Source organism: Anolis sagrei, chromosome 1, assembly GCF_037176765.1.
Source record: "Anolis sagrei isolate rAnoSag1 chromosome 1, rAnoSag1.mat, whole genome shotgun sequence".
Classification (NCBI taxonomy): Eukaryota; Metazoa; Chordata; class Lepidosauria; order Squamata; family Dactyloidae; genus Anolis; species Anolis sagrei.
The window spans coordinates 123651798-123679717 of NC_090021.1; the positions used below are offsets into that span (position 1 = coordinate 123651798).

Here is a 27920-nt window from a genome sequence, read left to right on the forward strand (position 1 = left end):
AAAGCTGACAATGGGAAACTGGTGACATTTTTTGAATCAGCAGGTCAAATGAGGTCTAACATTTGAGGCAACAAAATGTGTGTTTGCTAGTGTAATTATACAAGTAGGAGCATAGCAACCTCAAAGCAATATGCCCTCTCAATTCCAAACTGGACACCCAACTACAAAGAATAACATGATTGGCTCCAATGAGAGATCAAGAATAATCAATGAAGTTGCCTCCTTCCATTTTACAGGGGGTGGCATCTCATAGCATTACAATTTTTGTACAGAAAGGAAACCTAAACAGAAATTGCAACTGGTTTCATTCAATAGAATCTAGAGTTGGTTGAAAACAGGTGGATCTGTACTGAGTGATCAAATATGAGAAACAGTGATCTATGTAAAACTTCTCATACGTCTATATCTAAATTGGGATTTGTGTCCATGATATTTTCTATATCTACAATGTAGGTTCAGTTCAGTGCCACATGTGGCAGTTCTGTGCCACTTGTAATTGCCATAGATACATTTTACAGACTCTTGAGATTTGTACTTTGGTGAGGTACCTGGAATTCCTGCTAGAAAGATCTCTAGAGGTGTTGTTCAAGGGGATGAACTGGAGTTCTCTGAACCTCAGAATCCCAACTATCTCACAATTTCAAATCACAGATTCTTCAGGAGACAGAACAATACCTTGTCACTGACCAAAACCAATATAAACTAGGATTTCTTCATGATTAGCAGAAGAGGTGAAGAAGACCATCTTTCTTTGACATAAGCTGCTGAGCATTTCTCAGGTAGAATTTCAGCTTTTTCATTAAAGCTACAACTTATGTGAAAAGCTATCTCAAGGAGATATATAATAGGGAAACAAACCTTCTCCCTGTTGTTTTGCTAACCTACTTAAACAGGAAATACAAATTTCATCCCCTCCAAGATTGCTTTCTGTACCCAGTTTTTAGTCTCAGGTTTCGTTTGATCTAAGTGATGAGAACTGTGTGAACTTTGTGAAGTTGAAGAATACACCACAAAGTTCTTCAGTTCAGATTTAACACTGGCTTCCTCTGGTTTGCCGAGAACATTAAAATAAATCCTATTCAATTGTTTCCCGCTTTCATGTACTCTGCTTGGCGGTTCAGGCAAAAAGACCTTTTTATCTTGTTTGTAAACTAGCAATATTTACCATCTTAGGGGGCTTATTATCTTCTCACTGTAAATAAAATGACAAGATTAAACTCCCCCACAAACTGGGATGAGATGATCATACACTTTTGAATGTAATCAAAGTCCTTCTCCACCACTGTGTTTCTCTTTCAAGGAAGGAACTGTGGCAGCTCTGAACAAAAGCAACAACACAGAAGTCAAAATAAGAAGAAAATATAAGCAATATTCTACATAATGGGCATTTGATTCAAAATATAGAGGATTTCTAGAGATAAATCTTTGTGAATTAATAGACAGCGAAAATGATATAATAAAATAAGATTCCATATACTTTGGACTAGTGCTTTAGTAAAAAGGAATCCACCCACACCATTTAGACTACTGCATTGTAAATGCAACAAAATGGATGGGGAAAATGGAATATGTGGGGGATCTAGAGAGCTCAGTGCTACTATTATGTAGAATGAGGCCATCCCTTCAAGCAAGCTATGCTGTGTGTAGCATACAAGTGGTTGGAAGCTGGAAAGAAAAATCTGTTATAGGTTTTATTTTTGCTCTGCTTCTTTATACTGCATAGTATCTATTAAATATATGAACGGCATCTAGAATCGTGAAATGGTATAGCCGCTTATCTTTCTCACATCTCATAGGGAAGATGAGAATATAATTTTTAGGCATTTCTCTGCCTAAAAATTTCACTTCTAATTCTGTACAGCAGAAGTAAAAGAATCGATCAGAACTTACAGAGTATTCCTCATTGTGACAAGTGCTTTTCAAATGCTAACCAGGGAAATAAAAAAGAATGAAGACACATTTATCTAGTAGACTGAATGATTTTTCCTCCCATGCACCCATACAAAAGATTTTGATAGCTGGGTGATTCTTATAGGTGCTTGGCAGTATTTTGACAGTGTCATTTTGAATTTCTCTATTGCAAAACAGGATTTGAGAGATTTTTGACAATACTGAGAGGATCAGTGTTAGAACTTCTGCCTTAAGAAAGTCTGAAGAAATAGTGAGAAGATTCTTAAAACTACTGCTACAACTGAATGCATATCTTTCTAAAGGTTTAATGCATGGTTTTAAAGAAGACTGCTCAAACCTATTATCCTGTTGAGTCAGCCCTTCACATTCACTGGTTTGCCATTTGCACTGTGATTATTTCTGGGCTTGCCATTGTTTCAGGGGGCAGTGCAAATGCGATTCCAATCACTACCCAGCCAAGGAGCCCCCGGTGGCGCAGTGGGTTAAACCCCTGTGCTGGCAGGACTGAAGACCAACAGATTGCAAGCTGAATAAATCAAATTTATTTATTGATTTATTAAATTTGCATCCCACCTTTCTCCCAAATTTGGATTCAAAGAAACCTTTGAATCATCATGAGATTAAGGATTTGCTGGGTTGATAATGCCCTCATAGCAATCTGGTGGGAGGCTTCTCAAAGAAGCATACCTATTCCTACACTGCAAGTTTGTATGTCTATTCCTATGACTGAAAGTATGGTTATTCCTATGACTGCAAGTATGAATGTCTGTAAAATCCTGAATTTTGTCTCATCACAGATTGGTTTGACTGTAAAATAATAATAAAAAAGCTTTTGTAGCTTATCCTTGTTTCTGAGTTAGGTGTGTGCGCATGTGGCATCACTGGGGACTGAAGTGTCACTGCTATCAGAAACTCTTCACACTTTGCCTTCCAGGCATGGAAACAAAGGATCTGGGCTATAATGTCATCATGTGATCATGTGTATTATTGAAACAATGAATGATTGAGTTGAGATCTTTGATGTTGTTACTAGACTCTTCAGGGAAGAATGAAATGTGAAGAAAAGGAAGAAGTATGACAAGTATCTTAACCTTGATAGAATTCTGATCAGTGCTTTTAACAACAGATACTTTTAAATTTTAAAACTTTCTAGTTTCTCAAAGTGGTTTTTAAAAACTTTTCCTTATATAGGTTTTTAACCTTATAAGTGCATCCATCAGTTCAGATGTTTCTGCTTCTGCCCCAGAAAACAGCTTTTCTGAGAACCAATCTGGATTCTGACCTTATGAAAACACCTGAGCCATGTATTTCATTTTTATTTGTTTTTATCCTGCCTTTCTCCTAATATAGAAAATTATGGTAGCTAACAATAAACATGATACAATGAAAATTAAAACAATGTAAATGTATTAAAATATGAGTATAACATTTTAAAAAGCAATTAAAGCTTTTGTGTCATTATATCATTATATAAAAACATTAAGATGTACTAAAACCTACAGAGCCACCCCAAAGTCCATAAATACCAACAACAGGGTTCATTTTCACCTGCCTACAATAGACAAGCAGGGATGCAATCATCCTGGTCTCTCTAAAGAGGGAGTTCCAGGGTCTGGGAACAGCCACCAAAAATATCTTCTCATTTGTTCACACCAAATGAGCTTGAGAGGTTGGTGGGAAGGCCCTCTCCATTTGATCACAAATGTTCTAACAGGCTCATAAAATAGCAAGTCATATAGGGCTTTATAATTCAAAACTAACACTATAAATTGTGCCTGGAAATGGGTTGGCAGCCAATGTCACAACAAAGGGGTTGTGAAACTGAATTTATTAGATCAGTGATCCTCAATCCATGAGCCCTCCACACAAGGAAAGGAATCCAGGACATCTCAGGCCCTGGATACACCATCAAAACAATTTAGCTGTAATTCAGATTGTTCAGGGCCTGGACTGACCCCATTAGTTCCACTTCTACCTGTAGTAGAAAATTCTGAAATTATACCCTGTCCACCCCCCTTCTCCAATTGAATCAGCACTGTTTCTATTTCTTCTACTACTCCAAAGTAGCTTCATAGCCAAAGACCTTTGGGAGAGGCTTACTGGTTAAGTCATTTGCTTGTATTGCAGAACAAGGTCTTTAGGAATGTATCCAGTGGTGAGCAGGTAGCCCTATTGACCATGGGCATCACATTCTGACCATGCAAATTTCCCAACTTGAAATTTGTTTGGTAAGAAAGTGGCGGAGGAAGAAGACTTAAACAAAGTCAGGAATCAAACTCCCCTTCCTTTTCCAAACACTCCCAAGTACAAAAATAAAGGAATAGGAAAGGTAACTGGCCTGCTTAGATCCACTGATTCTGTTCAGAGGAAGTTATTTGGTATTGCCTTCTTCACTGCTTCCCAGCACAAAAATAAAGGGATCTTTAAGAGTGGTCCAGATCTGAGGCATATAAGCCTTATATGCCTCAGTGAGATCTCAGACATGATTGAAAAATATTAATCACTAGGAACACTACTTCCTGCCTTTCTCCATTGCTTTATTAGTTCAAAAAAAGGAGAAAAAACATTTTCATATACTTGACATTCGAGCAGAGGTTTCCAAATATTTCATGTTGGTGACACATTTTTTAGACATGCATCATTTCATGACACAGTAATTTAGTGTTGCAAACAAGCAGGAAATTAAACTAGGGACCTCATCACATTTAGTGCCCTAACACAGGCAACAGTGGGGGATTTGCTGGGCATTGCAACAAATCCATTGGGCAGTGTAGGAATCTATCACTCTGCCTTGTCCCACATTTATATAGTTGGAAAGTCATATTTAATGGTGCACATACACACATACACTATCAGTATTTGCATCAAAATAATTGCTCTACATATTTCCTTTTTCAATAATTACATTAATATTCAATACTGTTGTCTTTAGAAGTCCTATAATAATAACAAATTCATTACCCTTAAATTATGTTAACATTTCACTGTCTACAAATCCATTTCTGTGTTTCCCAGGACTATTCTTAATGAAATATTCAGACTTGAAGAAGAAGTAGTGGTGTATCTATCAGTCACCCATCTCATTTAGGCAAATCATTCCCTACCACACTCACACAAAGGCTGGCTACTAAAAGTAGCATAATTTAGAAAATGAAAATGTAAGAGAACTGGAAAGATAATATGAAAAGCTAACATATTATGTATTTGAAGTACAGTATTTGATTTTTATCATCAGAATGTAGGTGTCACACATCAGAAATCTTGAAAGACTGAAGGGCAAACTAATTTTCCTTGTTCACTCTTCCTAATAAAAGAAGAAGAAGTCCATCACTAGACTCAAAAGCTGTTGTAGGAATGTAACATGATATTGTTCAAGAGGGTGGGGAGGACTGAACAAAAGCTCATTTCTACTTGCTGTGATGAGAATTACGTTGACGGTATCACTTACAGGAAAAATATAATTTCCTCCCCAAAGGATGGAATAAATTGGGGGAAAAAAATCTAAACAGCTCTTTTTATGTGGCGGCAATGAGCTTTAGAAATATAGAACAAAGAATAATCTTTTGAATTTTTAATTAGTGTGTTTAAATGCACTTACTTACAGGTAAGTGCAGACAGACTGCAGCTTTACAAGTTTTCCTATGTTCATATGTTCATGTATCTACCTAAAGAACTTATTGTACAGTGTGATGAGAAAAAATTTCTCACGAGTTACAGTTGAATAATAGGAGCAGACCTGGAAAGTTGTTTAATAAACAGATGTTTCTTTAATGCTCAAAGAATTGCAATCAGTTGACATTTGGATTTCAAAACATTTTTGAATTTCTAAGTTTATTTTATCCTATTTTTGTATTGACTCTGGGAATGAGGTTCTGGGGGAGAGAGATATTAAAAATAATCATTTAAACATATGTTTTTGAAGACATTTACCCTCTAAATATTCATTTCTAAATAAACTTCTTCCAACATAAACACAAAAAATGTTCTTATATTGTTTAAGCCAAGAAGGGCAAAATTGGTTGGATGGCTGTATTCTGATCAGCATGAGAAGTGCACTGTTCATTCATCTTTTGGTAAGATATGATTTATAAAGCCATAAATGATACATTGAACTGGTTTAATTCACTTACTTTTCCAATTCTTATGTAAATTCCCTTCACCAATATTGTGTCCAATTCTAGGCACCACAATTCAAGAAGAGTATTGACAAGCGAAAATGTATTTGGAGAAGGACACACAAAATAATCAAAGGTTTGTCGAAGGCTTTCATGGCCGGAATCACTCAGTTCTTGTGGGTTTTTTCGGGCTATATGGCCATGTTCTAGAGGCATTTCTCCTGACGTTTCGCCTGCATCTATGGCAAGCATCCTCAGAGGTCAGACCTCTGAGGATGCTTGCCATAGATGCAGGCGAAACGTCAGGAGAAATGCCTCTAGAACATGGCCATATAGCCCGAAAAAACCCACAAGAACTGAATCAAAGGTTTGTATGCCAAGACCTATGAGGAGTGGCTGAAGTTTCTGGGTATGTTTAGCTTGGAGAAAATAAGGCTGAGAGCAAACAAGATAGCCATGATTAAATATTTGAAAGAATGGCATAAGGAAGAGGGAGCAGGCTTGTTTTCTGCTGCCCTGGAGACTAGGGTTCGGTGCAATGGGTTAAAATTATAGGAAAAGAAATTCCACCTGAACATTAAAGAGAAACTCTAATTGTAATGGTTGTTCAACAGTGAAATTCACTGCCTCGGAGTGTGGTGTAGGCTCCTTCTTTGAAGGCTTTAAAAAGAGACTGCATTGCCATCTGTCAGAGGTGCTTTGATTGTGCTTTTCCTGCAAGGCAGGGTTGCATGGCCACTGTGATCTCATCTGACTTTATGATTTTATCATTCTATAAACTCAGTGTTGTTTTATCCAATGGCAAAGGAAAAAAACACATTTGTGTTTCCAATATTATTTATTTATTTGTGATATTTGCATACCACCCTTCTCAACCCTGAAGGGGACTCAATAAGAATTACATTTCTGCAGGAGTACCAGCAAAATTATAAATGTCTGAGAACGCAAGAGATTCAGAAATCCATTGTACAAATGAGAGCCATATGGAAAAGATAATAGGTTTTCTTTTCTTTAGATAAGAAAGGTTAGGACTTGAGACATCATTCACTACATGTTGCTTCTATGATCCCTGAAAAAAGGGGATCAGATGAGGAAAAGTAAACTTCTCTGAACTGTCGTTTACTTACTGTTGCGATGAAAACACTGCAGTAAACTACTAAAAGTAAAGCTTTAAAAAAACAACTGTTGGCTGGATGAAAAGTGACACATCAAGCGATTCAGTGACTTACCCCCTCTAAATATACCTTTGCCATAAGTGGAGATGAAACATATTTGATTTTAAGATTTCACTGACATGGGGTGAATTCAAAAGTGACTCTCCACTAATGGTGAAATAGCTTCCTCTTTTTGCAGACTCAGAACAATTCCAATAATTGGCTTCCCAAGAAATGATGAAAACCCAAAATATGATTTGAGGTGAAGATATGAGAACAATAAGAAGGAGAAGAGGAAGAAGCTTGTCTTTATGAGCTGACAATTGAATTATGCCCTTCACTTAGCAGATCTGTAAGAGGTGGTTCATGAATTTCATCCTGGCATATCTTCCAAAAAGACAGGTAAAGGTAATCTTCTCTATACTTCAGAAGGAAAGAGGGCTAGAGGACAACAGTTTACTAGTTTGGATTACTAGCAGGACAAGTTCGTGACTGAGGAGAGATCTAAACAGAAGATTTCCTAATTCCCAAATTGAGAAGCAGAAGAAACACTTGAAAGATTTTATGCTGCAGTTTTTATTAATCAAGATGATTGAAAAGTAAGTGCAGAAAACAGAGCAGAATAAAAGATTGTAGGGAAATGTCACCTAGGATCAAGAAAAAAAGCAAGAGTATCATCTAGTCACGAACTACTAATATAAATACTAGAGTTAGGCTAAAGAAGAACACTAAAGCCACCACCATGCTGAAATACCACCTGAAGAACATTCTCATAGCATTTGAAGGTAATGTGAAAAATAGATTTGTTAAGCATAATTGACTAGGAACCAGAAGCCTGGACTGATGCCGTAGTGAAGAAATACATTCTCTATAGTATTAAAAAAGAGAGTGAAAAATCTTAATGGATGACAGATGAAAGCAGTAAAGGACAGATGAGAAGCAAAAGTAACCGGTGACACAAAGTCAGAAACCTGAATGCAACTGTTCAATGACTTGTGAGCAGAAACAAGGATATCTGCTATGATGATTATTCCAGAGAAATAGAAGGCGCAAAAAAAGGGGGGGAAGAACAACAGACCTCTTCTACAAAATCAAGGGCAAATTTAGATCAAAGAGAATACTATGTGATCAGCAACATTATATGACTAAGGGTGAATTTAATAACTATATCTCTCTATTATAGCCTTTTTAAGATCTACGATCTTCAGAATGGGTCTTTCTATCTGGGTGCATCTACACTGTAGAATTAACGCTGTTTGCCACAAATTTAACTGTCATGGCTCAATGGAATCATGGGAGTTGTGGTTTTATAAGCCCTTTCTCTGCCAAAAAGTGCTCCTCCCTTATCAGATTACAAATCTTGTAAGTCTACAGCATTGAGTCATGGCATTAAAGGTGGTGTCAAATTGCATTAATTCTATAGTGTAGATGCAACCACTGTAGAGAAAAAATACAATGGAAACAATTCACAGAGGAACCACATGAAAGAGATTACCAAATGAAAGGTTCATTCAAATGAGAACCATTTGAGGATAGCCATCCAGTTTTAGAAAATGGTGTGAAAGCTGTACTCAGACACACTTGGGAGAAAGAAATCACTAGGAATAGATAGCAAGCTGATAGAGATGCTTCAAACTACAAGTTACTATTGTACACCCAAGGTATAATCCAATCCCCAAGAAAAGGAACACCAGGGATTGCAGTAGCCACAGAGCCATTGCATTAAACTCCTATGTGAGCAAAGTCAAGTTCAAAATTCTACAACAAAAACTTTTGCCATATATGGAATGAGAAATACCAGATGTCCAAGCTAGTTCAAGAAAGAAATAGGCTCTACAGATCATATTACAAACATACATTGGATAACAGACTTTACCAAAGAATCTCCAAAGAAAAACAGTGTCTGCTTACAGATTATAGCAAAGTGAGAAATGGAAGTTTTCAATGGGCAAAGGGATCAGGAAAACCTGGCCCATGGATTTCATAGAGTTTTTAAAGACCTCATCACATTAGACTTTTTCAGCATCCTAAGATGCTTCCAGGATGCTCATAGGATGGAGCCTTCTGTAACTCATCAAATAGCACACAGCTACATCAGGGAGGGCTCCATCCTCCTAGAGTCCTGGCAGCATACAAGAATGCTGCCCAGAGAACATGGGAGGCTTCCTGTATTCTCATTGACAAGAATGGGGTCAGCACGAAGGTGAGCCGAGTAGCAATGCTTTCCCCTGTGGGATGGGGAAAACACAGTTGTAGGCAATGCAGGGTGTAGGGCAATGGTTTCCCCTGATGCGCACCATAATTGTTATGCTGCCTGGCAAATCCCTCTGCTATCACTTGCTTTTTGGATCTTTATGTGATTACATTCTTGGTTAAGGAATACTCAGAAATAGTATTGCCAGCTCCTTTCACTGAAATATAGCCAACAGCGCCTGGCATTCATTGCCCATGCCCCATGCAATTATTAACCAGGGCTGACAAGATCTACTGCCTTCAGGGTATTTTAGTTCCCATGTTAATGTTAAATAATAATAAAACATAAAACAGGAATATAACATGTTTCCGTGTTCATAGAACTAAGAAGAGTGTTCTTTTAAGAAATCACTGTCTTTTGGAGGAGGGATTCCTAATTATAGATTGCCACAGCCTCGGTAAATTCTGAAACATTGAAAGAAACCACTCCTTGTTTTTGTTCTTATAATCTTTCAGCAGTTTACTGTAGTAAAGAATGGCAAAATGAAATTCAGCTAAACCTAAGCTGAGTCAAACAAAACAATAAAAACTCTAAGATCAATATTTTAATGACCAGAGCAATTACATAGTAGACAATTCTAAGACAAAATCGCCATCGGAATTAATCACATGCTAGATGCAATATTGAAGATAATACTGTATTTACTCACCTCAATTTTCAAAACCCTGAAACTTAAAAAAAATTCTGGTGAATATAATGCACAATGGCAAAAAGTGCACTCTTTGCACTTCGTTTCAGAAAGGTGTGCATTCCAGATGCTTTGCACTTAGAGTTATTTCTTCTAAAATAAAAAGTTTTAGATCACCAAATCTTCCAGCAATGGAAACTAAAACCAGAGACTCATTTATCCCTTGGTGGTAAGGAAAGGAATACAGGAGAAAATTTGAAAGAGGGAAGATGAAAGAAAAAGAAAAAAGGATAAGAAGAAAGAAAGGAGACGATCGGTGAAGGATAGAAAGAAGGTAAGAAAAGAGGAAGGAAAAAGGGAAAGGAGGGAGGGAAGGGGGAGGAAAAGATAGGAAGAAAGGAAAAGAAGGAAGAGGGAAGAGGAAGGAAAAGAAAAAAGAAAGGAAGGAAGGAAGGAAGAAAAGATGAGAAAAAAGAGCAAAGGGGAAATGAGAAGGGAAAAGGCAGTAATGGAAGAAACAAGGAAAGGGGAAGGAGGGATGGAAAGAGGATAGGAAATAGATAGGAAGAAAAGAAAAAGGAAGGAGACATGGATGACAAGGGGATAGAAGAGAGGAAAGGAAGAAAGAAAAGGAAGAGAGAGGGAAGGGGGAAGGAAGGAAAAAAGAAAAGAAAGGAAAGGAAAGGAAAGAACAGAAAGGGAGGGAAAGGTGGAAAGGACAGAAAGGTAGGAAGGTTAAAAAGGGCGGGTCAGTGCTCGTATGCACATGAAAGGCAGCGGGAATGTGCATTGACCTCCCTACCTCTGCCTTTGCCTACTCTGTCACTCCCACCCCCTTCACATCTTGCCAGAGCCAGGGGTGCCTCCTTCTGCTATTGGTGAGACCTCCTCATTGCACACAGCCTCAACTGGGTCTATCCCCCCACAACCCACGCTGCCCCACGAGGGTAAAGGTGAAGGCAGTGCAGAGCCAATGGGGACGGCTCTGGCAAGATGGCGGGCTCTGGCGAGTGGAGGTAAAGATGACTTGGGGCAGGCAGGGAGGCTGGTGTGCACTCCTACTGCCTCTCCTGTGTGCGCGTCCATGTCCGCCCATGATCCAAGCCTTCTAGCTTTATCATATTATGCACATGTATTGCACACCCCAATTTTAGCATAGTCATTTAGCTAAAAAAAAAGTGTGCCTTAAATTTGCATAAATGAGCCGAACTAGTTATTCATCATAATAGGATTTACAATCTTGGATCTATGGGATTATTTCTTGGATTACAAATTAGGCGAACAGGTAAAATTTCTCCTAAACATTATAAAACAAGAACTCAAGACATGTTTCTAACTCTCATTGTGATGTTAGCAGTGCATGGTTAATCAAAAGCAGAGATAATGAAATATTTTGAGGAATTTATTTATCAAGGTTTGCTAGCAAGGAAATTTGAAAAGTTAACATGATTTTGCTAAAAGATTAAATGAAATTACTTTCTGATTGTTCTTGTTAAAATTGGGAAATTGACAAACCTAAATATAATATAACGAATTTCACTGCCAAATATCAATTTATGTGGAAATGTTGCAAATATGAGCCACCTTACACAAAGACTTCTTTAGCTAGGTATCTAAAAATAGACTTGCTTTTTCTACACAGTGGCACAGCGCGAAGGGAATTTACTTTAATTTACCCCCTGTTGCTTCTTAAATAGCTATGGCAAATTATACAAAACATCATTTGTAGAAATACATTTTATCAACAGGTGCAATGGACTCAGAATATGACAGCTCTAAAAGGAGATAGAAAGATAGATTCATAGAAATGACTGAAAATTTGACCCCACTGTATTTTATTTCAGGTTTTTCTTTTCCTTCTTGTGGAAAATGTTGTGTTTATACTATATCAGAAGCTATGTTGGATAAAACATTTTAGGCTGGAAATAAAAATGCATCCTGAATCACTACTGTTGATTTTTAAAAGATTCTATGAAATGTGACAGCAGTTTAGGAACAAATAATGGTAGGATTTCCAATTTAACATTACTGCCGTTATTATTTCTGTACTTTCACCTAAACCTTTTTTACTTCTGAAACTACAAACCACAGAAATAGTAACCAATGTGAAGTGGATAGGGCTGGGTAAAGCACTTTAATTGTGATCCTACCCTGTTATAGGATTATGGTGATAAATTATTTTCGCTGCCACCAAATATAGATTACCTCAACAGGCTACCTCCTCGTATGTGATGTATGTATGTGAGGCACACAGAGACTTTTGTTTGATGTGAACAGAGAAAGATGTTTATTGATTTATTTAGAACAGGCACAGAAAGCCTAATGGTTGCAGGTTACTTGTTCAATTTTAATGGTTGCAGAAGTAGTTCAGAGCTTGAACTGCAGGTTCCAGTCAAAACCTTTAAAACCCAAGAAACCTTTAGTCTTTCACTAATCAGTTCCTTAATTACAAACAACCCAATCACTAGGGTCTGTTTAAAACAACAGTTCATCCTCAAAGTAACTATTTAAGAATAAAACACAAACTGAACTTCCACTTCTTACCCCAACGCCCCAAACCGTCCTTCTTCTTATAGTTCCAAACCCTAACTAACTTTAAATGGTTCTTTTCCTCCTTGCCTCAGCTTAGCTCCGCCCACTTTCTTCACTGAGCAGACTCCCTCCAAGGAGGCACCACATACCCTAAAGGCCGCCTGCTGGCTCCGCCCCCTCTTGGCTCTTTGCTAACAAAATGGATGCCTGCTTGCTCCGCCCCCTCAGCTCTGAGCTAAGAAAATGGCTGCCTGGTTTTTGGCCTTTAAAAAAACCAACCTTTTACAGACATCCCTGGCACACCAGCTCTGCAGAGTAGGCCAGTATGTTACACAATGCATATAAAGCAATTCCAGAATACCCATTAATTTCTACAGATCTATTATAGCTCTTGGCATGTGGAAAAACATCAACTTTCCTTTGCAAAGGGTTATTTGGTGGGGTTCTGGTGCCAACATTCAATGGATTCCAGACCAGGCACCCTTTTAATTTTCTGCCATGACCCAGAAAATCACTAGGGCCCTAGATACACTGAGTACTTAGGTTGGTGTAGACGAGGATCAGTCCCACAAAAGCCAAATGCTGCAAGGAGCTGATCCAGAATAAAGCAGGACAAGACCATCTTAACATTGAAGTATGTTAATTGAAGTAGTGATGGTGGCGGTGGTGGTGGGGGGGAGGGAGAGAGTTTTGACTTTCTATCAGCATAGGGGACAGTTAGGCTGGTTCCCAAATAGAACTGGCCACAACCGTCCCAGTGCTATCTCTTGTTTCCTGGACTTCAGTGGCCTGGGGACACCCTCCTACCTCACCCCCCCCCCCATATTGCAACAGTCTCAGACCATGATATGGGTCCACCTTGTTCTGGACTGCATCCTGTTACATTGGCAAAGACAACAGGAAACACTGGGAAGGGAAAGGGAGAGGAGGGGAAGTTCTTCTACTCCTCCCTCCCTAAGTACCCTGGCTGACATCAAAGCCCCTGACTGAAAAAACTAGAAAAGTAAACAGTATATATTATTTTCCATTCTGGCTTAGGCCCCTTCCACACTACCTCTATATCCCAGAATCTGACCCCAGATTATTTTATTATCCCAGATTACCTGGCAGTGGAGACTCATATAATCCAGTTTAAATAAGATAATATGGGATCGTCATCGTATCGTGTCAGGAGCAACTTGAGAAACTACAAGTTGCTTCTGGTGTGAGAGAATTGGCCGTCTGCAAGGACATTGCCCAGGGGGTACCCAGATGATTTGATGTTTTTATCATCCTTGTGGGAGGCTTCTCTCATGTCCCCGCCTGAGGAGATGGAGCTGATAGAGGGAGCTCATCCACCTCTCCCTGGATTTGAACCTGCGACCTGTTGGTCTTCAGTCCTGCCGGCACAGGGGTTTAACCCACTGCGCCACCAGGATCAGATCCTGGGATATAGGGCAATGTAGAAGGGGGCTTATTTGCTTTTTTTTTAAAATCACCAAACCATTTCTGATACCTAGCTAAAAAACAAAAAGTTAAAAAGAATAACAAAACTTATCTTTAATGGGAATGAAAGTAGACTACTTAGCAATTTTGAGTTTCGCTTATCCAACATAAATGGGCCGGCAGAACGTTGGTTAAGTGAAAATGTTGGATAGTAAGGAGGGATTAAGTAAAAGCCTATCAAACATCAAATTATGTTGATTTTACAAATTAAGCACCAAAACATCATGTTTTACAACAATTGACAGAAAAAAATAGTTCAATACATGGTAGTGTTATGTAGTAATTACTGTATTTATGAATTTAGCACCAAAACATCACAATGTATTGAAACAGCTGTGAATCCAGGTGGGTGGCAAATTGCCTTGGATAATACAGAACATTGGATGAGCAAAGGTTGGATAAGCGAGTGACTACTGTATTCTAAATGGTATTTGAAGTCAGTGGTTGTGATTTTGAAAACTGAAATCTCCACTACCAAAATTCAACCAAGGTGCTACAATAAGTATCTAAACAGAGGGAGATAGCCGACCAAAGATCTATGTTTAAAAGGTAGCAGAGGTGCAGTTTTGCTGTGAAAATACCACATGACTAAGATTAGCTCAAAAGGTAACTAAAGTACTTAAGAAGCTTGCAGTTTAAACACATTGTTTGTAGTATACAGCTTTGTTAGTGAATTTTCTAAAGGCACAGCCATATGTCCATGAGAGTTTTTGCTTTTTTAAAATGTAGATTATCCCTTTGCTTTTCCTGAAAATGAAAAAAAAAAATCCTTACCTGAAGGATGAGGTGCAGCCTTATCAGGCTTTACACCTGGTACCTAGTTGTACACAATGTACCAATTTCTCCATTCGTTTTCTAGCAAGCAAATTCTTGGAATACATACTGCAAAATAAACTGCCCAGTGTAGTCTTAATACTGTATGATTCAAAGAAAGCGTAAGTCCTAGCAAATCCTGGCATCTGAGGCTGCATGCAACGGAATGATCCAGCTGCCGAAGCTTCATTTTCAGAATCTTCCCCCTTCAAGTGGCATCCCACAGAAATTGGTGTTCATCAGATTAGGGGAGTTGGGACTAGCTGTGGCGCTGAAATGTACCCCACACCAAGATTTTCTGTAGTCCTCAAGGACAAAAACTGGGGCAAATCACTGCTCCTGCAAGCCTCTCTTGCAATAATTTATCTTTTATATATGTTGTATTCCTTAACAGAACTGCTTTACTTTAAACCAGAAGTAAAATTTGTTGGAGCATGCAAGGAATCAGTTACGATGTGTGTGTCAACTTTCAAATAATATGCATGAAGCTGATTGGCCAGGCAATGCTTGGGAAACAGGCTCAGCCAGGGACTTTTGGTTACTGTTACACTTTTGTTCAGGCTTGAGCTATGCACATGCACAGAGAGAAGAAGAGTTAAGCAGAGAGGGACAGAATTTGGAGTGTGTTCTCACTTCATGAGCTGCTGAAGGAGTTTATCCACATGAACAAAGAAATACAATTTTAAACCTCTCATAAAAGGACATTTAGTGAGTTGATGCAACTGATCACATTGTACATATGTTGTTCTGAATTAAGAAGAGTAAACTACTTGTTCTTTACTGTTCACCTGCTTGGCATGTTTTCTTTCTCTAGCAAGGCAGTGTGTAGGCTGATCAAAAGTGAACTACACATAGGTTATTTTATATTATGCCACAAATTTCTGGGCACATGAGGCTTGCTTTGTTTTATCTTTTGCATCCTGTTCCAGTTAAGATTTAGGAATACCCAAACTCATCAGTATCAATGATATTGAATGTAACTTTGAGTTAAAACTGCATTATTGATTGTAAAATAATCATCATTTTTTAAAAAAATATATTTAACTATTTGGCAAAGACCAAAGCAGTTAGGTTTTTGATAAGCTACAGAAATAAAACCTATTATTTATTTATTTATTTTATTTATTTCGGGTACTTTTACCCTGCCCTTCTCAACCCTCAAGGGGGGACTCAGGGCGGCTTACAAAAAGGCACAATTCGATGCCTATACAAATTACACATAATGTACAAAACCATAGTTAAAACAATTATCACAGTTAAAACAATCAAAACAATCAGTATACAGGGTTAGTCAAAATGCATAGGCCAATAAGCCATTCAATTGAATGGCTTATTGGCCTATGCATTTTGACTAACCCTGTATAACACATCATATAAAACTATTCTCATGCTCAGCGTTTCGTCTTTCAGAGTTCCATAGTTCCATTCCATTAATCATTTCCTGACCATTGTCAAAGTCCTTTTTTTAACTGCCCAATTGTCCGAATGCCTGGTCCCAAATCCATGTTTTCAGTTTTTTCCTAAAGGAAATCCAACGCAATTTGCCGCCCATCCGGATCCACAGCTGTTTCAATACATTGTGATGTTATGGTGCTAAATTCATAAATACAAATATGATTTTGGTGCTAAAATCATAAATACTAAATTCATAAATACACTACCATGTATTGAACTATTTTATTAGGAACCATTTTAACCCTTCCATCAAATAATAAGCACTATGTAGTGCTTTTCTTTATATAATGCAATCATTGAAGCTTCTGTTATGGATGTAAAAATGCATTTTTCCAGTTCTCTAGAAAGGGTATCATGAAAACATTACAAAATTACCAACTTTCTGAAGTTTCTTTTTTGTATTTCAGAAAATTTTGAGCAACTTTCCTTATCAATTTTATGAAATGACATTGGGGGGATCTTAACAGTTCCCAAGTCCCCACTTATAGGTCAGCACCTACTGGAATTGATGAGCTGGGGGTGTTCCCCTGTCAGTCAGAAAACATTTGCCTGACATTCTCATCACCACCCACCACATGTTAGTGATCTTGGGTGCAAGGAGAAACTGTAGGAGGAATTCCCTTTCTGCCTGTTGCCCCAGAAACCACTTGCATAAGACAGGGGAAACTTTGTTTATCTGCTTCCCAAGATAAAAGCCCCCCCCCCCCCACTCCCCACTGATCACAAAGACTGCTGATTGGTAAATGGGGATTGTCGGATTAGGATGGAATTCATTTAATAGCTTCAACACTATAATAAAGTTTTCTGGTTAACATTTTCTATAGAGGAGAGGTTTCTTTATAGATACAAACATTTTAAGTAATCAACTTTTCCTATTTCACAAAATGTCCTAAAATAGGGAAGATATTAAAACTAAACCCTCTTATTTCCTTAACCAACAGGGAAGGAAATTTCAAAAACTTTCATTTTTTGTCTGCAAGGGATGGGAAATAATATTTTTATTCGGAGAGAATTTGGCTGGATCTACATAGCCAAATAATGTAGCTTTGGAACGCAGTTTAACTGCATTGAATCAGTTTATGTGAGTCTACACTGCCATATAATGCAGTTAAACTACGTTCTGAAATTGCATAATATGGCAGTGTGGATGGGGCCTTTTAAAGAAGATAGTTTTTAAAGACTGAGCCAGAGGTGTTGTGTGGTGTTTTATGTATTTTCAGAAGTTTTCAATACTTTTAATGCTTTCAATTACTCATTTCAGATAGTTCCCAGTCAATTCTATTTTACTGTTTAGAATCTTTAGATTTTAATTTGTAAATTGTATTTTACTTAAAGAGAGAAAAGGTGGCATGTAAATAAATAAATAAATAAATAAATACAACAACAACAACAACTCTGATAATTGCATCAACCTAGGTAATCTTTGCAAGAACATACAGTTCACAAATATCCTTTCAATCAGTGGTTCCTAGCCTGTCACCACTTTGACCAGGGCTTACTTGGCCAGGGTCCACTTGACCAAGAACCGCTTTGACCAGGGACTATTTTGACCAGGGACCACTCTCCAACATTAGTACCAAAAGGGGCAGGGCTGGTAATATCTGCGGAAAGGAGTGGAATAAATAAATAAATATATAGGAAGGAAGTTCACAGACTGGATTTTTGTTCTCATGGCCCACTGCTGGGCCGCAGCCCACAGGTTGAGAACCACTGCTTTAGATTTACTCTCTCAAATGCTATTCTTAGTTTGAACAAGTGCATTAAGAAATTATATATTTACTCAACCATATGCAGTGAAAAGCGGTATACAAAAATGTGCGCTCGAGAATAAATTTTGTGGGTAACACATATGAAAGAAGATTGTATGTGTTAGAGAAAATTGCATAAAATCTTAAGGTCAATTGTTTGATGCAGAAATCCAACAGAATGCCTTCATGTTCAAACAGATGCAAAACAAACTGGTTTGTCCTGGAAAAAGATTGATTTGTCCATCCACGTGACAGTATTGCCTGCAAGCTGTAATGTTCATGCTATTTTATTCTAAGCACCTCTGTGCATTTATTAATTCAATGTGAGATTTACCTTGATAAACAGCTTTGAATCCAGGTGAGCCAATGCTGTCATCAGATTGCAAATGGAGCCACATTTGGTTGCTCATGCTAACAATAAGGTCAGGAACACTTGAACCAGTCAGCCTGAATATGTGAGGGAAAAAACATTAGAATAGTGTCAAAGTCCATGTGTTTTTGACTTGCCATACCTTGTTTATCAGATGTAATTGTTCCATAGAGCAACCCAGGCTACTGGAGTTGAAAAATCAAGCACATTCAAAACAGGACAAACACACTGCTCAACTCAAGGGTCAAATTCATACATAAAACCCACTGGGCAACCTTAAGCAAATCACATTCTTCCAGTCGAAGAGAAAAGCATCGAGAAACCTCTTGTGATGAAATCATGTAAAAAAAAAGGCCTAGGATAAGATCATCATAAGTCAGAGTTGACCTGAAAGAGCGCAACAACAACAAACAACTTTGGATTCTGTAATGTTTACCTGTTGAAGGGGGGATTTTTTTTTACTATATCCTATGATGAATTGTCCCATTGATTTTATACTTTGATATGATGTTGATTGTAATTTGTAAGGCATTGAATTTTGCCACTATTTCTATGTAAACTGCTTTGAGTCCCCCCAGGGGTGAGAAAAGTGGTATATAAATACTGTAAATGAATAAATATCTAAATACTGTAAATGAATAAATAAATAAATCGTGCTTGACATGAATTAAAAGAATCCATTAACCTAGCAACTTGTGAACAACCCATTTTCAGCAATTAAGTACATGGAGATTTTTTATTTTGTTTTGTTTCATTTCAAGAACAGAGGAAAGTACAAATCTAGAACACTGAAACAATGTTGTTGCATGGTGTAATGAAAAGAGCAACAAAAATGCTCAGCAGTGGTCAGGGCCCATACTTTTTTTAAAAAAAGTGCAATGTTAAAATAGAAAATAGTGTTGCTGTGAGTTTTTTGAACTATATGGCCATGTTCCAGTTGCATTCTCTCCTGATGTTTTGCCTCCATCTATGGCAAGCATCCTCAGAGGTTTGTGTAACTGTGAGGTGCTATTCCAGAAGGCCAGGCCAGTCCCCCCTTTAGGCTAATACGTATTGCTTGTGTGTGTCAATGCATTGTCTCAAGATTTGCAGATTTTCAGACACTCCTCTGAGACCAGGAACACTAGATATAGGAACTTTCACTGTACTGAAAGATACTACTATTCTTATTATGGCACAAAAATGTGGAATAGTTTTTGAAATTGCACTGATAAAATTATATAGGTGTACAGAGAAATCTGTATGTATGAGGAACAGCAATTACATCTACAATTTTCAATGGCTGAAGTACAAAGATGTATAACTGAAACTCTGTTCATGTACAAACAACCTTCCTGGCATCTGTCACATCACCCCTCTGCCTCCTGCTGCTCAAAGTGTTGCTGAGGATCAATAGACACCCTCTAAAAAATGTAGTCAGCTGCAACAGGAACATGGCAAAACAGATTGCAGCAATAGGGGGTAATCAACAGAAATGCCAGGGAAGTGGGACGGAAACTTCTGTAAGTAAGATATTTATTTTCTATTTATTTAAAGATTTATACATTGCCTTATATCAGGCAATATCAGGAAAACTTACAAAAATGTGAACAGTTTCAAAAGAATTTAAAACAGCAAGAATCACTTAAACACTAAAGTATATCTTAAATAATTTAATACTTAATGCAGAAAAGTTTAATATATTTAAAACAATTCAAATTACTCATAAAGAAATGTGGATGAAATTAATTATGCTATCAAAGCTTTAACAGATACGTTTTTGTTTGTTGCCAGAATTATAGTTGGTACCAGCTGTGCTTTTAGAAGGAAGATCTTTTGCAACTGGAGCGCCATAAAGGCAAGCCATGCTCCCATATCCTGATACCTAGAGAAAACATTTGATCCATCTCTACTCATTCACTTCTTTTACCAAAGGGGTGAACCAATTAGTGATAACAACTCTGAGGAGTTAAGTTTGATGCACTGGATATCTTCTTATTTAGTTTTTAAGAGGCTACGAAGGTGTGCCATTGAGGATGACCTTGCAGATCGGGACATGACATCAGCATTTTTTGTTCAATTGATGATTTTCAACTGCTGGGTTTCCCAATTAAAGAGGGTTTATTGGACAGGACTCTCCCAATGAGATATGTTGCGTTTATGCTGTATTTGATAAATTGAGTATACTGCTCTTTGGAGCAGACATCATTGCTTTTCTAGACTGAAAGTTTTTTAGGGCTTAGTGGCCTTCCTCAATTTGGATATTATAGATACCTGGTAGAAGAATTTGTCAAGCTTGCCAGGGAACTGTCAGGAACCAACGGGTAGAATGACCCGTTTATTTTTATTTTTGAAAAGCTATAGTAAGGGAGTTTTAGTAATTGGGTGGCTACCTTCATTTCATGTGCAGGGTAATTGGATTGGATCATGTCTTCTTGGGTCACTTGTGAAATATGGAGCATGCACACAAGTCAAACAGGTTAAAGGTTGCAGCAGAAATGGAGAGTGACATGGAGATTTTGAAGGACTTCTTAGACTGGTTTAATTAATGTCATTTGAAGGAACAATCATCAAGTGAAAAGAAAGTTGTAGGTAACCTCTGATGCTGCTGAGTATATTTGTTTTGAGTTTAATACAGGAGGAGATGTACCGTGATCCTTGACAGAAATATGATAGCTGACCTCCCATTCATGGAATTCCGCCCAATGTCTGTTGCAGTATATTTACCGTCTGGTTGACAGTGATTTTACACTGACACTTTAATCCAATTTGGAAGTGGATTTAAAAAACTGTTTTCTTTTCTGTTGCAGCACCTACATAAACACCTGGGGAACCAATTCAATGCTGGAATAGTGACCACAGCATCTGCTGAGTGTGGATTAGAATTAAACCCAGAAACTGCAGCATCCTTGACTAGACAGCTGCCAGAAAATGAGGGGTTTTTTTTTAAATCCAGTCCACTGAGATGCACTGATGCACACTCCCATGTCCTTTTGAGGTCATTACTAGATGCTGGCAAGGCACAGTGAATGAGAAGAATGGGGCAGAGAGTGAAAGTTCCCACTGGAATGATGTAGTTTCCTTTTCTGGGGAATTGTTTACCTTCCAGCAAGATGCGTTTCAGTGTTTTTAAAAGTGCTTCAGTGCTAGTCGTGTCCTGACAAATGCCCCTACATTTTCCAGTCCAGTTTTGAGCACTGCTTGGGATATACTCTGATTGGCTGCAGTGGGTTATCTCGCCTGTTCTAGATGTTCTGGTCTTTTTAATATGCTTTTTTCTGTCATGATGTGCACACCAACATGCATTGGGTGCATATTTTGTGGAAAGCCCACCCTCAAATCCGCTTCAAACTGCAATATAGTGTCTGTGCCATAAGTTGCTAATTCAACAGTCTATCTTTGGAGTGATAACATGATCCATTTTAGCTTTTCTTTGTGCACTCAAATCATTATAGTGATCCCAAGGCAACCTCATCATGGGGTTTTCTTGACAAAATTAGTTCAAAGGAGGTCTGTCTTTGTCTTCTTCTGAGGCGGAAATAATATGACTTGTGCAAGGTCACCCAGTGGGTTTTTATGATTACGTAGGGATTTTACTTCTGGTTTCCATAGTCATACTTCAGTGGTAAAATAAGTTGTGGTCATTCATACTTTAACATCTCCATATTTGAGGATTACGTGATTATTAATTGCTGCCCCCACTAGGTGTATCCAATATGGTATTTCATCCATAGCAAGTGGGAGCAAACAACAGTATTGCTACTGTTACCATCACAATCATAGTTACTATGGATTACTTAAAAACCCTTGTTGTGCACCGATAGCTATTCACCTGTGGTACAAAGCAAAAATTCCTTCCATCTACCTCAATGTTGTTCTGCCACCTAGACCAGAAAATACCACATATACTCGAGTATTAGCCCACCAAAATATACGCTGTGGCACTTAATTTTACCACAAAAATCTGGGAAAACATACTGACTCGAGTATAAGCTGAGGGTGGGAAATGTAGCAGCTACTGGTAAATTTCTAAATAAAAATAGATATCAATAAAATTACATTACTTGAGGCATCCGTAGGTTAATGAATATTTAAATAAGACTGTAATTTAAGATAAGACTGTCCAATTCTGATTAAACCATTATTCTAAACTTCTTCAATGTAAATGTGCTTACGTGTCCTTCCAATAATAATAGAGTAAAGTAATAAATGTAATAAAATAATAGAGTGAAATAATAAATGTAATAAAATAATATTGTAAAACAATATAAATGCAATAATAATAATAATAATAATAATAATAATAATAATAATAATAATAATAATGTAAAATAATGGATAACCTTGACTTGAGTTTAACCCAAGGGGGGCTTTTTCACCCTAAAATAGAGCTGAAAAACTCAGCTTATACTTGAGTATATGTGGTAATGCATGTGAATTATGCCATCTTCATCCTCTACCATTTAGTGATGCTTCTAAAAGGGACTGAAATGAACAAGCAGCTTATCTATAACTGGTGCTCTGAGTAATTTTTTTCTGTGAACTCATATTTATGGGTCACCTTACCTACTCTAAATCTATTATTTGAGCCTTTATCCTACATGTGTGAGTCACAGAGACCATTAAGACATAGTACAGAATGGATATATCATGAATATAATACAGAAATTGATATTGCCATGTACTTACACATACAGCACTGTTCGGGTATCTCCCACTTTCCCAGCATCCCCTACTGTGAGGGTGTCATATCCTCTTTCAAGCTCAAATTCTTCAAAGGCAAGCTTTATGACCTGTTATGAGAAGAAAGAAACACATTTGTCAATGGAAATTGTTGTTGATATTCAAATCAAGTTTTAAGCATTTGCTTCTGAGATCTCACTGAATATTGATAATTAAGGATAACTGGAATGTAGAAATAATTAGAACAAAAACAAAAACCAGCACATTTATAGAATTCATGTAGAGAATGGGTAATATAAAATTTCATACTTTACATCTAAAATTATTATTTTTAAAATGCACTATAATAAGATGTGCTATTAACAAAAGAAGGAAAAAATGGGAAATATTGGGGAAAGGGGGAGTTTCACAAACGTGTAAAGAATGCTTACAACAAACACTGCTCCCACATTCTGCAGATGTTGCAATAAAAGTATGCTATAATTGTATTTCTCTACTTTCTTCTTGAAAATAGTTCAAAGACTGACTTTGTCTTGTTTCCTAAACCTACAGATATGCATGACAGTGAACACGAGGCTGGAGTGCAATAAGAAAAGGATTATCACATCTCCCCATTTGCATACACAAATTTGACACAGGAATGTTTTGTCCCAAATTACTCCTAAAGATAAGGAAACAGGTACAAACTGCCTCTTACAATTTGAGACATGTATTTGTGAGAAAATGGGGGGGGGGTGCAAATATCCTTCACATTTCCATGAATATTTCCTATGGATCTTCCGTAAGTGCCTATGGCCAAATCCATACTGACATATAATGCATTTTGACACTGAATTATATGGTCACGGTAGACTTGTAGAATGTAGTTCAGTGAAGTTAACCTGCATTATATGAGTCTACACTGACCTTATAATGCAGTTTGAAACTGCATTTATATAGCAATATCGATGGGGTCGTAGCCCTATTATTACATTATTTCCTGAGATATTTTGGAAGAAATCTTGCCCAAGTTCAGAACCAAAAGGGGCATTTGAAAATAACATTACTGTCATTCAAAATGAGAGTCACTCAAACATAATATTGTCTTGGCTGATGTAAAAATTAAATGCTAACCCATGAAAACAATCTCTTCTATTGCAATAGATCCTCGTCAAACATAGTCAATTCTTCCCTATTGACAAAGACCCTCTCCACAGATTTCATTTCTTTTCTCTACAGAGTAGCAAAATACAAAAGGATCTCACAGTGCTAGTTGTAGAAAAACCAAAATAAACAAAATGTTGAGAATTAACAGGAAAACTGACACAAATTTAGCTTTACTTCAGATATGATGGTAAGATTAAATACAATTTGCAAAAACTTTGCAGTTTTCAAATGTCAGTACCATACTTAAAATTGTCTCATCATAAAAAGCATTTTATTGATTCATTGTTTTATGTAATTTAAAACCCTAAAAGCTTCACTGCTCTTCACCCCTGTTGAACTAATGAAACCTGTAAATTAGTTTTGCACAGCAGTTGTGCTGGTTACTGCTTTTATATTCCAAAAGGTCTTACTGAATTTCACCATGTAATAGTCACCCACCCCCATCCTTTTGGCCGAAAAAAGAGGGGTGTGTGACTATTATGCTGTGAAAATATTTCCAGCTATGTGGCTTCCCTTGGCTGGTGAAACTCTGAGTGAAGCTCCATAACTACAAGGGGGCAAGTGTGAGCAAGTGAACTTAGGAAGCGATTATTATGTTATGAATACTAAAAAAATACAAATGTATATGCCCCAAAAATGGGGTTGAGATTATTATGCTACATGGTAAAATATTGGTATTTTCAAAACTGGCGGTTTCCCAGGGTGCCTTGCTAAGGGGGCACAAAGCTGAGTGAAGGAAGGACCAGACTGAACATAGTTGATGTGTTTTTTAAGGCTGTGATCTCTACTGGCATAAAAAAGGGTCTCCAACCTTCTCCTTAATTCAACATTCTACTGTCTCCAAAAATGAAATTACTTCAATGAGATTTGATGTGTTTTTTCTTTTTTAAAAAATATCTTGGACAATGTTATTTGTATTAGGCACAATTCAACTTCACTTTGAGATGATAAAAGGCTGGTGGCAGTGAATCCCCTCTGTGTTTAGTATAAACTTTCAATAGGGATAGGACTTTGCACACTGGATTACTCCTCCGAAGTTCTAAGCAATGTTGCCAAGCACTTTAAGCACCTCCAATGCTATAGAAAACCATAGAACTACACAGATAATAATAAAATAAAATAAAGCCATAAATTGTAAGAGGTCAACTGGATACCTTTATGATTTATCACTGCCTTAAAAATAAAGAGTATAATAAATCCACAACACAATTTTGAAATGAAAAAGAATTATACATTTGATTTCAATTTTAATATAATTTTTTCATTCCAAAGGACATTTTATTGAGGTACATTGTGTTGAAAGGAAGGTGGCACTTAACTATTGTAGTTGTAACCTGCAACTCTGAATAACATTTAGCAATATTTTAATGCATTTTAAAATTATTAATTGCCAATAGATATGTTAAAATGAAATGAAATGTAAAGTGTGCCTATTACGAGATGAGAAATGCTACAAAGTAGAGAATATAAAAAGTAAATCCTCTGATGCTTTTGCTGTGTTGTATCACTTCTCAGACTGTGGTTTTTTGACTGCAGGGTTCTGCACACTATAGAACAGTGGCTAAGAGCTCAAGATCTCGAGCAATGTCATTCTTGATGGATAGGACAGCAAGGGATTGAACCTTTCACATGCCGTGATAGATCACAAGTACAGTTTGATGAGTTTCAGTTCTGATAAACTGCATTTGCCATTGAGAACTGTACCTGGAGGTGTCGGGAGGATTTGTGATGGGGCTCAGATACTTGAGAAAAGATCATTTATTTTGATAGAATGGGTACATTGCAAGACACCTCATGGTGAGTCTTTTCCAAGGTGGAACATGACAGAGATGGCACACTCATATCAATGTCACAGTGATTGCCAGCTCTGAGGGCTCTCTGTAGAATTTTATGGGCTATGCTGAGCATCTCTTCTGGTAGATTTTCAGGTTTGCACAAAGTGGGTTAAAAGTCATAAACACATCTGATGTTTTGAATAACATTTTGAAAAAATGATTTTATATGTGATATAATATTATTTTCTATATGTACTGTATATGACACTATGGTATATTTCCCCGTGTCAGGAGCTACTTGAGAAACTGCAAGTCATTTCTGGTGTGAGAGAATTGGCCATCAGTGAGGAAGTTACCCAGGGGATGTCCAAATGTTTGGATGTTTTACCATTCTTGTGGGAGGCTTCTCTCATGTCCCCGCATGAGGAACTGGAGCTGACAGAGGGAGCTCATCTGCACTCTCCCCGGATTCGAACCTGTGACCTGTCAGGCTTCAGTCCTGCCACCACAGGGGTTTAACCCACTGTGCCATGAGGGGCTCCACACTATGGTATTGCAAATTAAGAACAAAAATAAAGTGTTTAATATTTAAACTTGTTTGTGACTTTTATTCCACCCTGTACAATGATATCACCTTTTTCTATGAAATGCAGGCTTCTCCAATCTGCACATTTATTTTGAACTTCTGAATTCTTTATCATGTGTCTAACCCACCAACTCACATCACTTTTTGTGATATTTATACAGGGTTCACCGAAAGTGGAATAGTGTCAAGGAATTATGCAAAACCATTTCCCCTGAATGACGTAATAAATTCCACACATTTATTAATGAGGATTTTTACCAGTTATAATGTCGACACTGCATTGTTTTACTTGCAGTATTGACATAAGAGATCACATGAAACAATGATTGAGAGGAACAACTTCAAATCTATCCATTGGTCTGCTGGGCATTGTGCTTGTTCATAGAACCTTCCCTCGGCTTGAGGGTACACTTCTGCTCCCTTTGGAGCATAATGAAATTATTTTGCTTGCTATCAGCTCCAAGCTGTCTATGAGGCTTTCTCTACTTATTCTCCCTTAGTAGCTTCATCATGAGATTAGCTACACTATATTTTACTACTTGCCACCATTTAACAGGTGAAGTGAAAAAAATGTGTTGTGGCATACCAAAAAGTGTAAGTTTCCTTTGATGATGGGGATGCTTTTGAAACTACCGGACTGACAGCATGAAAGCCACAGGGTGGAGATGGAGCTCAGTGGTTCAGTGTAAATAGCCTTGCCTAGATACGGTTCTTCTGTTACATATATATTCACTATTATAACCTTGGTCACAACAGTCCTTCATGATAATGTTGTTTTTGTTCAGTATCTTCAACAAGAGTTCTGTAAACTTTTTAACTGATTCCTGAAGTGTCTTAAGTCCTATGAAGTATTCCTCTTTATGAATCTTCATCTCATTTTCATCAGCAATTTTTACTGTGACATCTTCTCAGAATTACTTAAACATGATGTGCAGTCTCATATGAAAGTCTAACACTTTTCTTTGTTTAACATATTCTTTATGTCATTTAACAGTTCCTTAACCAGAAGACCTTTCCCCCATTACTTTGCTATTATTCGCAAACAGATATATAAACCGCAGAAATGTGTATCAATGTCTCTGAACAGCTTGCCTGGAACACCAGGTTGTGCATTGTGAGCAACATAGCTACATCCACTGGGTGTTTTAGTATGCTACTATAATGCTAAATTTCTTGGTTTATAACCTACTGATATTCTACACCAATGCACTTAGTAACTGTAAATCTGGATTCTTTTTCTATACGTTTGCAGTGAACACCTGGGTGACATTTCAACACTATTTCAG

General features: G+C 37.4%; 1 protein-coding gene across 2 annotated transcripts in view; it reads right to left on the bottom strand.

Annotated features, from left to right (window-relative positions):
• The window catches only part of CSMD1 (CUB and Sushi multiple domains 1), a 1217927-nt gene that overhangs the window by 286414 nt on the left and 903593 nt on the right, over positions 1 to 27920 (bottom strand). For both annotated transcript variants that reach the window (XM_067468320.1, XM_060788521.2), the window contains exons 11-12: positions 23134 to 23237; positions 18430 to 18542 (exon numbers count right to left, since the gene is read on the bottom strand). In XM_067468320.1, coding sequence (XP_067324421.1) covers positions 18430 to 18542; positions 23134 to 23237 — 217 coding nt within the window. The remainder of the gene's footprint in view (positions 1 to 18429; positions 18543 to 23133; positions 23238 to 27920) is intronic.